Source organism: Chanos chanos, chromosome 4, assembly GCF_902362185.1.
Source record: "Chanos chanos chromosome 4, fChaCha1.1, whole genome shotgun sequence".
NCBI classification, from domain to species: domain Eukaryota; kingdom Metazoa; phylum Chordata; class Actinopteri; order Gonorynchiformes; family Chanidae; genus Chanos; species Chanos chanos.
Window position 1 is genome coordinate 8477565 of NC_044498.1, and position 15310 is coordinate 8492874.

Here is a 15310-nt window from a genome sequence, read left to right on the forward strand (position 1 = left end):
TTATTGCTGACTGGTGAGCCTGGTAAATCAGCGGTGCTGGGACTTCCTCCGACGTAGAAGAAATCATCTGACCCCAGCATGGTGTAGTCTTCCTGCGTGTAACCCGTGGTCGTCAAAATGCCGTCCACCGATATGGTCACCTGTTTCAAAGTGAAAACATGGAGAGCCAAGAAATTACACTCAGAAAAATTGCATTTTCCTTATTTCAGCGATTTCCTTTCTCTCTTTGTGTGTGATTTTTTTTTATCATTCCGTATCTCATTTGCACTTTCCTTGCTAGTATTGCCAATACCTAAGGCTGATGGTTTAGATAGGAGAGTGTTTTGGTCTTTTTTTTTAATGTTTTTTTTTTTCTGTATTGGTTCACGGGACAGGTAAAGAAAATATAGCAGAGGCATATTTTCTTTATCCCTGATGGGGGTAAGAAAATGAATATTCATTTGGCTTGGAAAATTCTGGTTAAGAGGGTTAGTAAATGTTAAAACCAAGGACAAATTACTTGTACTTGCTTTAGGTTTTGGGGTTCACTTTGTAATATCACAGTCACACACATACACACACATACACATGCGCGCACGCACACACACACACACACACGCACACACACTACACACACACACGCACACACACGCACAAAGTCATTCTCTGACACACGGACACTCATTCCCAAACACAAACACACACACACAAATACATGCATTGCAAAGGGAAAGCTTTGCCACACACCAAATCAAATGTTCAACAATTTTTAAAAATCAAATACTAATAATTGAATAAACATGAAAACCGGGGGAAAGGAGTGATTTGGATGATTCACTGCAGGAAATGAGCGAGGCCTTAAGCCAAGCAGGGTACAGTCATGCCAAACTGAAGCGGAGCTGGGACCATGCGAGGGGAAAAAACACCACATATATATATACACACAAATACAACCTCAAAACACAAGCATGCAAAAAAACACACAGGGATGAGGGTAGGGAAGAAAAGGAAGGTTGATTGACAGGAGATGAAGAGTCCATTGTTAGTGGTCATGATAATGATTGGGGGGGGGGGGGGGTGTCACGTGAGAGTTTAGGAGGTCAAATGTGGTCGTGAAATTTAGGCATGCCATGCGCCGAGTATGGTGAAATTCAACTGTCAGAGCTCCCAGACTGAGTTTTCGACCTGTCTTCGCTGTTTGTTTTTCTTTCTTTCTTTCTTTCTTTAGGGAGGGGAAGTTGCTTTCTCGCCGCTGGATGAAATCACTCTTTCGTTGACTTGTTGGAAAGCTTCTGTCAGTTTGTGCCGACAGTTCTCCCAAAAAATGTGGAGGCTTTGTGGAGACACGTCTACATCCCTGCCGCGATACTTGCATGGAAATGTTTTTTTTTTTTATCGTTTTGCAAAGTGAGAACTCGATGGAAATTAGGGAGGAGGTGTAAGCCAAGGTGTTAAAAAACGTTGGGTCGTGTGTGTGTGTGTGTGTGTGTGTGTGCGTGTGTGGAGGGGGGGGTGGTGTCATCAAGGTTAACGTGGGAGGAGGGGGGAGAGAAGATTCGAAAGTGGAAAACGTCCTGGTAATACAAACCCATTTCCTCATTTTTTGAAAAGAGTGTCTCAGATGAAACTCAAAGAAAGTAAAGAAAAAAGAAAAAGGGGGGGAGGAGGAGAGGGACACACGGCAAACCCAAAAAAAGACAATAAGAATGATATCTACCAGACAATGTAGTTTGTTTACCATAGCGTGTCCAATGCCTGAGTGCTTTAGGGGGAGAAGGGGGGAGGGGGAGAAAGGAAATCAAAACAACAGTGAACAGAACGGTTGTTAATAAATGGAAGAAAACCAAAAGCAAAATTAAAAAAAAAAAAATTAAAAAAGAAAAAAAAAAGGAAAAAAAAAACAAATGATGAAGAATTAGGGTGTTAGTACATTAGTTGGTTAGAAAAACGTAGGTTAGTAGAAAAAAATGATCCCATGAATGACTAGTGTTAGTCTAAAAAGAGTGTGTCTTCCCAAGGAGAGGGAGAGAGAGAGAGAGCCAGAGAGAGAGAGAGAGAGAGAGAGAGAGAGAGGGACAGAGAGAGCAAGAAAGAGAGAGAGAAGAAGAAGACAAAGGGTCTTTTGGGCTGTCAACTCCATATTCTAGTCTGTGAACCTCCCATGAGAACTTTGCTACATCTTTTACCTACCTGAACAGAAAGTAGTAACAGAAAAAAATACTTACTTGTCAATCTCTCATCACATTTTGAATCCATACAAAAGGCTGTCTCACAAGGCAATGATATTTAACAGTCAACCAATAATCCATACACTCACTGAATCTCCTCCAGTGTGTTCAGCCACACATGCCTTAACAAAGTGTACAGCTACATCATGCTTCAAGTAGTACACTGTCTCTCTCGTGTGGATGAATAGTTTTTTGGTTCTTTTCTTTGATAAATGTAACTTAATTCTAAAATGTTGAGAGACAGAGACAGCATTAAACTCCATGTGATGTCCTTGTTTCAATATCCTATCCTGGCCTCTTCAATAAATCAAGGTTGCTGCTTAACAAAATAAAAAGAAATATCATCAGTCTCTGTTAGCTTCATAGACTTCTATCAAGTCTCTTGTCTTCTTTAATCTGATTTTGACGAGAACTACATATTTATACTTGAAATAGAAAGGAAACTGTGTGTTTCAAGCGTCGCACAATTGCAAAGAGAAATAGAGAGAGAAAGAGTGTGTGTGTGTGAGTGAAAACACTCTCAACGATGACTTGACTTCCCAGAGCTTTAAAGGAAAGATCGAGCTGACTTTTTAAAGGAAAGTCCATCATACTGAGACAGTGACAGCCTACAAAAGAAAGCGCCCGTTTATGAAAGTATTAAACTATCCAAAATCAGAAGAAGAGGCAATACTCCCGGAGATCAAAATATTGCAACGTAGAAAATACAGAGTCTCAGAGAAATGGTCCCATTGACAACATCAGCTTTTCACTGTCATTGTCTATATTTTGCAACAACAAAGTAGCTATAATAGTCGGCTACACTGAGAAAATAACTCATTTAAGGGATCTAAATTTGTTTATGTGGCTAAATCTTGCATTAGCTCTACGAAAAACCCAACCCAGTCCGTCGTGTCATGATTACCTGACGCAGGTTGCGTGTGACTTTGATGTCATGCCAGGCGTTATCGTTGAATTTTCCGTTGACAGGCTCCACCAGGGCTTCGAAGGCCCCGGAACCTAGGTTGATCACCAAGGACACCGCCCCGTCCTTCAGCGCCAGGTTGACGTAGTCGGCCGATTTTCCCGTGTGCAGAATGAGCCCGTTCCGTTGCCACGTCTTGAAGGACAGGGTGATTTCGTCGCTGCTGCTCTGGATGGGGTTCTGGGCCAGGTCGTAGCAGAAGTACTCCGAACCACGGAACGTGGCCACGTTCTCCTCCCGTGCTAAGAACCAAAAAGAGGAGAACGTCTAAGAACAGGTCAAGTCGAGGAGAGATAACCCCATGGCTTGGGCATAGAGTCCTAGTCATGGAGGTACACAATGCATGCAGACTTGTTTCAGTCCAATTCAATCACGCATGATTCAGCTGATCAAGGGGCTTTGAAGAGTCTCTGAACGTTACAGTCAGGCATATTAGAAGAGGATTAGACCGAAATCCTGCAGTGCTGTGACTCTTCATGACAATAGTATATCTGCCTATCCCATAAACAGTGGCAAGGACCGACAGGGCTGCTATAAACCAAAGGTAAATATAATAAGACCGTCATTACAGTGAGGGCAGGTCAATGTTCCCCCTGAGGAGTGGGAGGCTTTGTAGGAAATGTCAACAAATGCAGTCAGCTGATAAAACTCCTGAAGAGCATTTAAATCCCTTCCATCACAACCACAGTAAAATCCAGACAGATTTCCATGGTGATGATGGCCACCCCCCTGTATTTGCGTAAGACCAAACGTGTCTTGTCACAATTCAAATTTGTGCGGATAGATCCTTAAAAAAAAAGTGTTTTTTTAAGAGAGCATTACAGTACTGCATGTACCAAAACTTATAAAAAAGTAAGATAAAAAATCAAGGAAGCCAATAGTGAGTTTATTTTTTTTTTCCTATGAGTTGACATCTTAAACAGATTAACCATACACCGAACTATTACTATATCAACTTTATGTCAATACATGTGGATGGTGTGTTGGTGAACAGTAACTTATGATCACTCCGGGCTGCAGCCTCTCTTAAACAGCTGAACTCTGGCTAAACACACACCTCCACTCTGAATGTATTAGCCAAGCAGCCCATTCTTTAAACCCACCTTTAAATTATATTTTAAAATATTGTATCTGAAAGGATTTGTTAGCAAGCACTGCTTTGGTTTCATCAAACTCTTATTAAAGGCGCTCTCAAAAAATTATTCTTATGTTTTACTACAAATGAGCAAAAAATAGAGGCGCATATTTGTTTTTTTTTTCTCTCTTCATTGTTGTTTTTGAATGTGCAATTTGCTGCAAGTTGCTTTCTATTATAGTGATTTTGATGGGTGACATTGATGTTTGGAAATTGTACAGTGTGTACCAAAGACAGAACAATACCAAATGTCTTCACATCTCTGCGCAAACCTCCTCTATCATCATGCAAACCTCCGCTCTCCTTATGCAAACTGCTCTCTTGCCCTGGAGTTTCTATTCATATATACATACATCAGCTTTCCCTGTCAGACGCCCTCTGAGTAAATCATAGACTAGCAAAAGGAAAGAGAGGGAGAGAGAGAGGGAGAGAGAGAGCGAGAGAGACAGAGAGACAGAGAAAGGGAGAAATTGCAAGAAAATAGGAGAAAGAACAGAGAGACAGAGTGAGAGAGGAGCAAGGATGGGAAAAGAGCGAGTGAGAGAAGTTGGGTGGGTGGGGGGTAAAGGAAAGAGAGTAAAGTAATGAGCAGAAGTGAAATTGAAATATGCAGGGCCTTTTTTTTTTTTTTTTGCTGCTAGGTTAGATGTAAAGCAGGGTTTTCTCAGGCCACAGATAGCCAGAGTTTGGGACAAATCAGGTCAGGGAACACGTTTACCGTTGGCATAAAGCACTCAGTGCTCACATAACACATAGAGGAAAAAGGCATATCAGCAGCACACACAACAGTCTAAAAAGTGTTGCCATTCTCTAAAAGAAACCAAAGCAGATAGGCATTTATTATTCCCAATGAAGCAGCAAATTACAAGTACACAACATCAATAATTACTTCCTCGCCTCTCTGAACCTGCTTTGTAAATGTAATCTCCAATATCTGTATCAAATTGATAAAAGCAGGATAACAGATTACTAAAAAGGTCCTATTGATCCTAATTTGTCAGACTTTCATATGTACATTGCCTGTTTGATGTGAGAGTAGGACTAGGCACTGCCAGTATGATAAGTTAGTAATTCAACATACCATAGTCACATTATTAATGACTCATTGATTCACATATGTTGAAAAGATTCAAAAAACAAACAAATAAATAAATAAGCAACAACAACAACAAAAACACCTTTCACTGGTGATTTAAATATACACCAAGCCTGCCAAGTTTATGAGTTTCTCCTCACATGCCTGGTGCCCGACACACTAGAACAGCTTAAAATATCTTGTGTGAATCTCTGGTCTTGATCTACGTGACTGTGTTCGTAAAGGAAAGTTTCACTCAGCTGTCATCTTTTCAACACTACTTTCTTACTTTAAAAGCATTCCTCGTGTGATTTCAACCGAAAGGTTCTGCCCTCATACGTCGCTTTTATATTCTTCATAGTATTCAGCTAACTAGTGGAAATTTAGTTATTACTAATTCATCAAACCACTATATATAGAGCTTTTTGACAGCAAGAACATGATAATGCATAGATTAAAAGTAAAAAAAAAAAAAAAAATGAAATTGAAATTTTAAATTTCAGAATGAACATTTCCCTAACCCTTATTAAGTTTAATATGTTACTATGACATACTGAGGAAATATTGGTCGAAAGATATCAGTTATAAATTATGACTGGTTGTTTGGAAATAAGATTTTATGAAATCCCATTTAAATGCAATAAAATTCTGCCCTAGGAATGGTCAGCGCAGACTGTATATAAAGGGATGTTACCAGAGTGCTCCCCTGTGCAGAGCAACTAATAAAGGTTGATTTAATCAGACTTAACTGTGCCACTGCATCTGTTTGTCTTTTTTTATTTTTTTGTTTTTTAGGTCATGGAGTTAGAGCATGCAAAACCACTCATAATTCAACAACTTAATGATTTAATCAGAAACACAGTTAGCACGTTACTCTGGAGGAGTTAACCCTGCTTTGGTAGCTTTTTAACATGTCAAGCTTTTAGAGATACTCAGTGTTCTTGTCAAAAAAAAAAAAAAAACCCAAAACATCTGATCCTATCTAATCTCACCTGACCTCTGGGAGAGCATGGTGTCTGCCTAACAATCCAGTATCGGGTTTACCATATTGAACAAGCTCATGAGTTTACCTTGGACAAAAGCCTCATCCAATGTCAGTAACATTAATGCAAGTTACACAAGCAATTACACCGCCTTTCCAGCAGCACAAAGGCCTCAACCCATCTCTTTAAATCGCCAAATACAAAGAAGGGAAAACTCCGCCACATTATTTTCTTTCTTACTGTTGCAAATCACTTATTGAAAGCAGTTAACACACCAACATAACAATATTGAGCCAGACGACATTTGCTGCTCAGGCGTTTCTTTAGATAAATCACGACATGACATTTTGTACAGTGTTCAAAATGGAATAAAGAATCCATACAGAGAGACAGAAGCATGTGGATGGGAAGTTAAACACTGCATAGTCTGCAAAGATGACTTCGTTTAACATTGATTGTTACTCTCCTAAAAGTTTACTTTAATTTTCTCTGTTATCAATATTCCATTTCCAGGCTGGTGCAGAGCTTTTGGTTCTTAAAATCCAATGGAAGCAATTAGCTCGCTCATTTGCATATCCCTTATCCACTCAACTCCTGACATTTGCCTCCGCAGCATCAATCTGTTTGCCACTTTCCAACACAGACGACCCTGCCAATGACCCCTGGGGTGGAACAGGAGAGAACTGCATTTGCTTCCCAATGAGCTGCTAGTCCTGACCTAAACTGCATAATGGACGAATCCCCCAATAACTCACATGGTGACTTCGTTTCATGGTTAAGACGAACCCCATTTTGTGTCTCGTTATGTTATATGTCAAGGGATTAGAATTCTCATAGGAAGCAGACTGTCCTCTCTCCGGTTTTTCTCCATAAGAACTGTCATTAAGCGTACTAGTGACCATACAGAAGCCTTCATTTTCACACTCCCTCATGTTGCTACTGCAGACGAAACTATAACGGGCATCTGGTCCTCTGCTCTGCTCTGTAAGCCACAGCTGGGGGTAAGAACGTGCTCAACATGTTCCTCCCCCCCCCCCCCCCCCCCCCCTTAAAAATGCCTCATCAACATCCAGAGACACAAGCATTGCAAATATTCTGCTAAAAATAGACAGCTAGCTAATTTCTCCTACGACTACCGCCTAAAAGAGCCTGAAGGAGAGAGTTTAGCTAGTGGAAGCCCGCTACATGCTGACAAATCAAGGCCAGAGGACAAATAAAGATAAAATATCTCTCTGTTTTTTCTTTCATCAGTCAGGTGTAGCAGCTGTTCATTTTGAAAGGGAGATAGACTTGGAAAATGGGAGGAGCGGTGTACATAATGGTAGGGCTATGTTTGTTGATGCTACGCTAGTCTGTCAGCAAACAAAATGCGAGGGCTAACGGTGAAGCTACATGGCTCGGGGATGACAGTCTGCCTGTGATTCATTAGACTAGAGTTGTCAACCTTCAGCAAATCAGGGACATCCTGGATGACATCATGTACACAGATTCCTGTTCCTACAGCGAGGTTATATAAGACCACAATGGGAAGAGAAGCATTGTTTTTTTTGACTCCCCATTTATGAGACCATTTGAAGCGTAGCTTGAAGTCGGCGTTGGGAAACATTTTTTAGGCTAATTCATGTCCTTTCCAAGAGTCACAGTTTATAGAAAATACTCATCCAAGTGTGCGTTTGCACAAGTTGCCTGCTCTCTCTGAGAAATTCCAATTGTTCCTGTTGTCCAAAGGTTGGATAGACCTCGAGGATATACTAACGATCAAATTCATGTCAATTTAAAAAAGAAAAAGAGTGAGAGAAAGTATGATGAGTAAGTGTAACAACTGCTAAAGCATTCCATAATGTGGCTTATTTGTTTTTTTATGTCAATGTTACACCAAGGTCACCAAGACACATCTTGCATTACTAGACCTCTGGCATTTGGATTTTTTCACAGGGGGATGGGAGAAAGTCCTATCCTCTTTTCAGTGGCAACAGCCGTTGCTTGGACATGTAATTCCCAATCAAGATTTGAATTACCCCTGGCACCAGTCAGCCAGTGAGGATTCAGTCCGCTGTCAAACAGATAGTTAATTAGGAGGTGGGCCAGTTGTACAAAAACAACCAATGGAGAGGCCTAATGGCTGGTTTTTGACCGTGATTTGTGGAGTGAGTGATGAGCTGATGAGCTGACAGCAGGGTGGGATGGAGTGAATGCCGCCTTTCGCTGTATCCAATCCCATCAAGCGAAGCAGCGGTGCGGAGAACCCTCCAAGGGACTGGGTGACGGGGAACGCTCAGCGAGAGACTGATTATACAATGATTACCGATGTGGGGCTATTAACTCTGACCACTCTTAAAGGCCAGACAGAGCCCACACCCCTCGCTGAGTTTGTCCTTTGAGGATTAAATCTCATCACGTCATCCTGTACAGATATGTAAATTGGGATGACTGTAAGCAATCATGCTTGTGAAATGTTCTCCCACCAGGTGGTTAAAATAGTGCTTCAATGAACCAAACCTCAACCGAAAATGTCTTTTTACAGATAAGTAGATTTTGATATTAATGGTAGTTCTTATGAATTTAGTCCAGGTTGTGCCTCAGCCCGAGTACCGTTTGCCATGAATCCTCGTGCTTTCGTCAAACATCTGAAAACTTCATTCGTTACTTGATCATTACTTGACTGGTTTGAACGTGAAAAGCATCCTAGAAACAGAATATTTGAAGATCCTTCCTCTTATCTTTGCAGAGTTTCAGACGCAAATCAAACTCGAGACCCACCTTGGCATTTAAACTCCAGTCACACCGAGCCCAATCTTCAGTTATATCCACAGTCAGTGTCCCTATCCATTTTATCTCATTCACAAAGCCATAACTTCAAATTTCTCCCTCCTCGCCTACACTTCCTAAAGGCCCCTAAGGGTAACCAAGAGTCCCAGAAACACCAGCTCTCCCCTCCCATTTCCCAAACGCTACACCTCTCCCTCCCCCCTGCCTTTCCTTCCCCTGGTCATTCTGTGAGAGGGAGAGCCCTCTGAAGCGTGGCAGCTGGTCTCCCAGGAGCCCGTCACTCATCCGACACGAAGCGCTGCCTTATTGGCTATTATCTCTGCTGTCAGTAGCAGCAGAGACAGATACTTTAACGCCAAGCCCGTCTCTCCGTTTGTCGTTTTTCATCCACCTCTCCGTCACCATGGATACCATGAAATTGTATAGCCAACATTTTTGTGTGTGTGTGTGTGTGTGTGTGAGTTCCATCCAGTGCAACAGAAGCCCATTATACATACAGGTCTGAGATGGAATAAGGTATTTTAGCATTTATTGGCTCCAGCTTCTCAAGATATGGTGAAATCGTGGTAGAAAGACCACTAAGAAACAGGAGAGAGAAGCAAGAGAACTAGTTTAGCTGGGTGCACTAACTGAAGTCACACAAACAGAAACTTTGATCTCTTTAATGTTTGACCTTGATTATCTAATTGAATTTGGCTTTGCTGATCCTTATGAATCGCTATCCCTCAAGTTATCTTGCAGTATTTTACAATGAATTCATTTGAGATAAAATTGTAAAAAAAAGAATGCAAAACTGGTCTCCTTGGGCTTGTCAGTCACCAATCCCTCTGCTTGACATTTGACCTTGTTGATGACTCCAAAGCAGCCTTTGCACAGAAAATAAATAGGCACCTGATCCACGAATCTCTATGTGATAAATAGTAAGTGATAAAAGTATGTCGCTTTAAACATTCTTCATTAAACATTTTTTTTTGTTCGAGGGCCAAAAACTACTTCAGTGGAGATTTAAAAATTGGCCAAATACTATTTCCAAATGTCATGTAATATCACAAACATTATGCATGGGTGAACAGCTTGTAAACCAAATGTCAAAGCCAAGGAAGTCCACGGGAGTGTCTCAGGGGTGATTTTCACTTTAGGCACCCATTCTCTCTCTCTCTCTCTCTCTCTCTCTTTCTTTCTGTTTTTCAACAACTCTCTCTTTCTTAATTTCTTTGTGGCATGTATACGCTTCCTGTTTCTGTTTTTCTCTTTCACACCTCCTCTGTTGATCTCTCTGCCTCTCACTCTCTTTTAATACCTCCCTGCGTATATCATTGGACCAAGTTGGTTTTTCTACCCTTCAGTTCTTGAGATTTATACAGAGGAAGATAGATAAAGAGAGTGAGAGACAGCCAGATTGACAGAAGAAGTGTGAAAGTGAACGAGAGAGGAAAGGAAAGACGTGCATCTGTAATTTGTGAGAAACATTGCAGTAGCTTTGAATTCAGCTGGAACCAGTTGTTGCCTGTGGCTACAACTGCATGTGTGTGTGTGTGTGTTTGCGTGTGTGTGTCTGTGTGTGTTTATGTGTGTGTGTGTGTGTGAGAGGACACTGGAGATGTCAGTGTCCTTCTCTAGTGTGAGATTAGTGTAAGGTGAGCTGGGATGACGGAAGGCAATGGAGAGGTTGGCGATATCTCTGTGAGTGACACGTGAGGTCATCCCCAGGTGAACTGAATCCTTCACACATACACACAGCGGTCAATCTTGACTTTTGTTATAATAGCTATCATAATAAGTTATCATAATTGCTTTCTGAAATCCTTTCAACATTCCATTGGAGTGTATCTATGCCTTGTTCTATGCAGTTCAGAAATCCTAATACTTCTTTAAACCACAAAGCACCCCAAACTCCTGTATCCTCTGAAAGGTTCACCACTACTGTGAAAAAACCCAGATTACTCCTATAACATGTCTGACTGAAATGCTGGGCATTGGTCTCCCTACCCATAAGCATCTTTTTAGTCATCTTACCCTAAATTGTGACAACTACATCATTTCTGAAAACTCCACAGCTAAAAACCTTGGTGTGATTTTTGACTCCAGTCTCTCGCTGGTCACTCATATCAAAAACAGAACTAAAACTGCCTTTTATCACCTCCGTAATATCACTAAAATTAGGCCCTTCCTAAGTATGGCTGATGCAGAAACCATTGTTCACGCATTTGTCACATCTCGCCTCGATTACTGCAATGTTCTGTACAGTGACTCTGTACGGTCTGCCTGCCTGTAGCACCAGAAGTCTTCAGCTTGTCCAGAATGCTGCTCCCAGAATCCTGACAAGAACAAGGAAGTTTGGCCACATTACACCTGGCCTGGCTTCCCTTCATTGGCTCCCAATTCATGCTAGTGCAGATTTTAGGGTCCTCGTATTGCCATATAAAATTCTACCTAACCGACTTAATTACAAACTATAACCTCCCTCGCACCCTGCGCTCTCAAGATTCTGGGCTGTTAGTCGTTCCAAAAGTTAAAAAGAAATCCGCTGGCTACTGAGCCTTTTCCTACCGCTCTCCCTTCCTCTGAAATGGTCTTCCCACAGAAATGAAGGAGGCAAGCTCTCTTCATACCTTTAAAACTAAACTAAAGACTTAGTTTGTTTTCTCTAACTTATGGATAATATAATTTCGACTGAACTTTGTTGTTGACATGTAAAGCCCTTTGAGACTATAAATAGTGATACTGGGCTTTAAATAAACTTGTATTATTATTATTATTATTATTATATATCTACTGATGCCCAAACACATTCACAAATGCTTACACACCATTAAGTATTACAAACCATTAAACAAATGCATGAATATATAGACAAACTGTGTAGACAGACCAAACTGCCTGGACGGGTCTCACACTTGTGCCGGTTGGAGACTTGAGGAGCAACATCCTGATGCATGCAGATGCCAAGCAAGAGCAGGCAGGGTCCACGGGCTGGCACGCCACAGACACGTGAGTTACTTTCATTGGTAACAATGTCATTGGGCTCAGAGGCGAACTGTAAATAAGGGAATGTGCTCTTAAGTTGCGTGGACTCTGGTTCGTTTTCTCTCAATCCTTCCTCTCACTCTGTCCCTCACTGCCCCTCCCCTTTGTCATTCACCCTTGCTCTCTCTCTCTCTCTCTCTCTCTCTCTCTCTCTCACTTTCTCTCTCTCTCTCTCTCTCTCTTTCTTTCTTCTCTATCTCTCTCTTCTCTATCTCTGTTGCCTCTTTCACATACACTTCCTTCTAAAGGGCAGGCTGACCTGCCGGCTCTGTGAGGCTGTGTTCTCAGCATGGTTACTCCAACTCTCTATCTCTCTTTTTTTTGTGCTCTCTATATTCTCTCCCCCCTAGTCAAGCTTGTCTAAAATCACAGATGACATAACAGCATGTCCACAGAGAGAGAGAGAGAGAGAGAGAAATAGAGTTTGCACTCTCATCTACCGACCAGAATTTCCTCCCGGATTTAGAACTAGTTTTATAGGCAGAGCTGAATAATCGGGGAATTACCATCCCCTTTCAGTGCAACAGTATTCAGCCATATTAGCGTATGGGTTTGCAAACATTGACTCATACTGATGTATACACAAGGGTGTCTAGTTCACGCAGGACGGAAAGCACAAATGTGAACATGCAAGGCCGCGATCTCTGACGCATTATAATGCGCCCGCACCCGCGGACGACGAGGCCTGAGTGCCCTCTCTCGGCGTCACTCAAGAGGGATGAAGGGATAAACGGCTTTGTGTAAATAAGTGGAAGAAGGAGAGGAGACGAGACTCTTCAAGGACCTGAAGTGCCATCTGAGGAGCAGTGCTCGAAAAAAAAAAAAAGACAAGGACCCTTTTCCACAACTCACTCGAGAAACCCAAGACTACGAAAGACAGGCCACCAAAGAGCCCATGTACCCGGGGAGTTTTTTTTTTTTTACCTGGTTTTCAGCCACACTACTGAGGATGCGGAGACTTGAGTTGGGAACACTTATTCAGTGTCTGAAAGGAAAGAGATCAAAAAAAAAAAAAAAAAGTGGTAGCAATAGATTTGGAGATGAGAAACGTCACAAGGCTCAGCAATTTGGTGCACGTAGACACAGCGCAAAGACCTTGGTTTGCTTTGTGTAGTGAAATGAACAACCTTCCACTGCGCTTAATAAAACCATGAATCAGCACCGCGCACATGGCCTGTTGGTTATGTGTTTCAAATCCCCATGGCCAATCATTTTCAACAGCTCCTGTCTACCTGGGCTAAACAAAGTTGACCATGAAGCTCACAATTATAGAATGTAACCCATCTGTTGCCATGAACAATTTGTCAGCCACCTTCTGTCCTATTCAACAACGGTCAGTCTCTGACCATAGGACCTCTACTGACTGGGTATAATTTGAGTGGCAGACAATTTACAACACAGCAGTGAAAAGCAGAAATTGAACACTGAAGGACTCAAGAATGGCTCATATAAAATGTGCACGGCTACGGATGGGCCACAACTGCACACCGACTGTGTATACATATGCGGGGGGGTGTTTCTAATACAGTGGCTGCTGAGTGTACTGTCTTTGTGTACCCAAAAATAAAAAGTAACCCAAAACTGAAGGTACCTAGCAAACTATAAGTGATGGTATCATGAAGTAATATATATCAAAGTATGATGTCGAATTCCACAAAGGTAGTATTGTACAAATAATCACTTTTCAAATGTCAAGCCTTGCTGGACACTAATTGCAACTAAGCTGCCTTGTTCATACTGATAGTAAAATTAGACCCGATGGCATCGCTAACAAAAAACAGGGTTCATCTATTGGCTTAATAGTAGATGATTCCCTAGCTGTCAGTCCTGGAAGCATCACTGGCTCGGGTAACTATTGACTTTATGTCAAGGAGAACATTTTAAGATAGAACAAGATTTACAAACTATCTTCAGTTTACAGGACTCTAGCAATTCAAAGAAACAGTGTCTGGTTGGCCAGTCTTCTATGGTGGGAAAAAAAAAAGAGTTTGACGTGTAGGAGAATAATCAGTTAGCTTTCAATGTGAACTTAATGACTCACTGAAACATTATCGTTTTTTTTTTTTCCAGTGTAAAATCAGGTTGTAAATCCTGTTCTGGTAAAAGTGTCCTCTCCTGACATAAAGACATCTGATGTAGGGACCAGCTGGTTGGTGTGGTGGATGCAGGTGGGGTTTCTCTCAGGGTGCTGAGCATTGGTTTGGCTGTTACTGCCCTGTCCGGATGCAGCTGTGGATAGCGTGCATGGAGCAGAAGTCTGTAACCAGATGAACATGGACTTACAAGCCGTATGCTCTCACCTCCTTCAGGCAAAACAGAAGAACGAATCAAGATGTGTGAAAGGATGTAGGCAGAAAAAAAAGAGTCAAGTGGGAAAACAGCCTTCATAGCAGACTTAGTATCTATGCGACTGTTAGCTTATCTACTTATCCTTACATCCCATTTAGCTGAAATAAGAGCACATTAGAGAGGCTAACAACAGCAAGAGTTGAGCAGTCTTCTGACCTTCGGATGCGTGTTTCTTAATGGAGACAGAAGAATGGGATAATGTAACAATGGTCATCCATACATCTTCTCATACAGCTGTCATCTAACTATTTCATTGGTCCAAACACTTCACTATTAGATATTCCCATAAATTGTTTTCTAACTGTAGCGATCAAAAAGAGATTCTTTACAGTGCACTGTGCAATCTCTCTCTCTCTCTCTCGCACTCTCTCTCTCTCTCTCTCTCGCTCTCTCTCTCTCTCCCTCTCTCTCTCTCTCTCTCTCTCTCTCTCTTTCCTCTCTCTCTCTCTTTCCTCTCTCTCATCACCAGGTTCAAAGTCATAACCATAACACTAGCAAAAATGACTAAAGATGGGACAAAAATGACAATACCACTTTCAGTGAAAGTACATCCGGGAAGGACACAAGCTCATACGACGTCAGAGCTCCACTGTATTTGATTGTAGACCGTAAACCTGAGTCTGAATCTCTCTGCTGAGAGCACTGACACGCTGAGGTCTGAATTTATGAGCAATCCCGCTCAATTTATGTCCAATTAAATTCCATTTCCTGCCTCCTTTTAAAGCTTCTTCTGAAGAAATGAGAGACACTTTGACTTTTAGAACCTTGCTATAGTTGGCATGATAAGTTACACACGTCAAG

General features: G+C 41.6%; 1 protein-coding gene across 1 annotated transcript in view; it reads right to left on the reverse strand.

Moving 5' to 3' along the window:
• The window catches only part of nrxn3b (neurexin 3b), a 200096-nt gene that overhangs the window by 151663 nt on the left and 33123 nt on the right, over nucleotides 1–15310 (reverse strand). The window contains exons 4-6 of the mRNA XM_030770471.1: nucleotides 3112–3413; nucleotides 1697–1741; nucleotides 1–140 (exon numbers count right to left, since the gene is read on the reverse strand). The exon at nucleotides 1–140 is cut by the window's left edge and continues 22 nt beyond it. Coding sequence (XP_030626331.1) covers nucleotides 1–140; nucleotides 1697–1741; nucleotides 3112–3413 — 487 coding nt within the window. The remainder of the gene's footprint in view (nucleotides 141–1696; nucleotides 1742–3111; nucleotides 3414–15310) is intronic.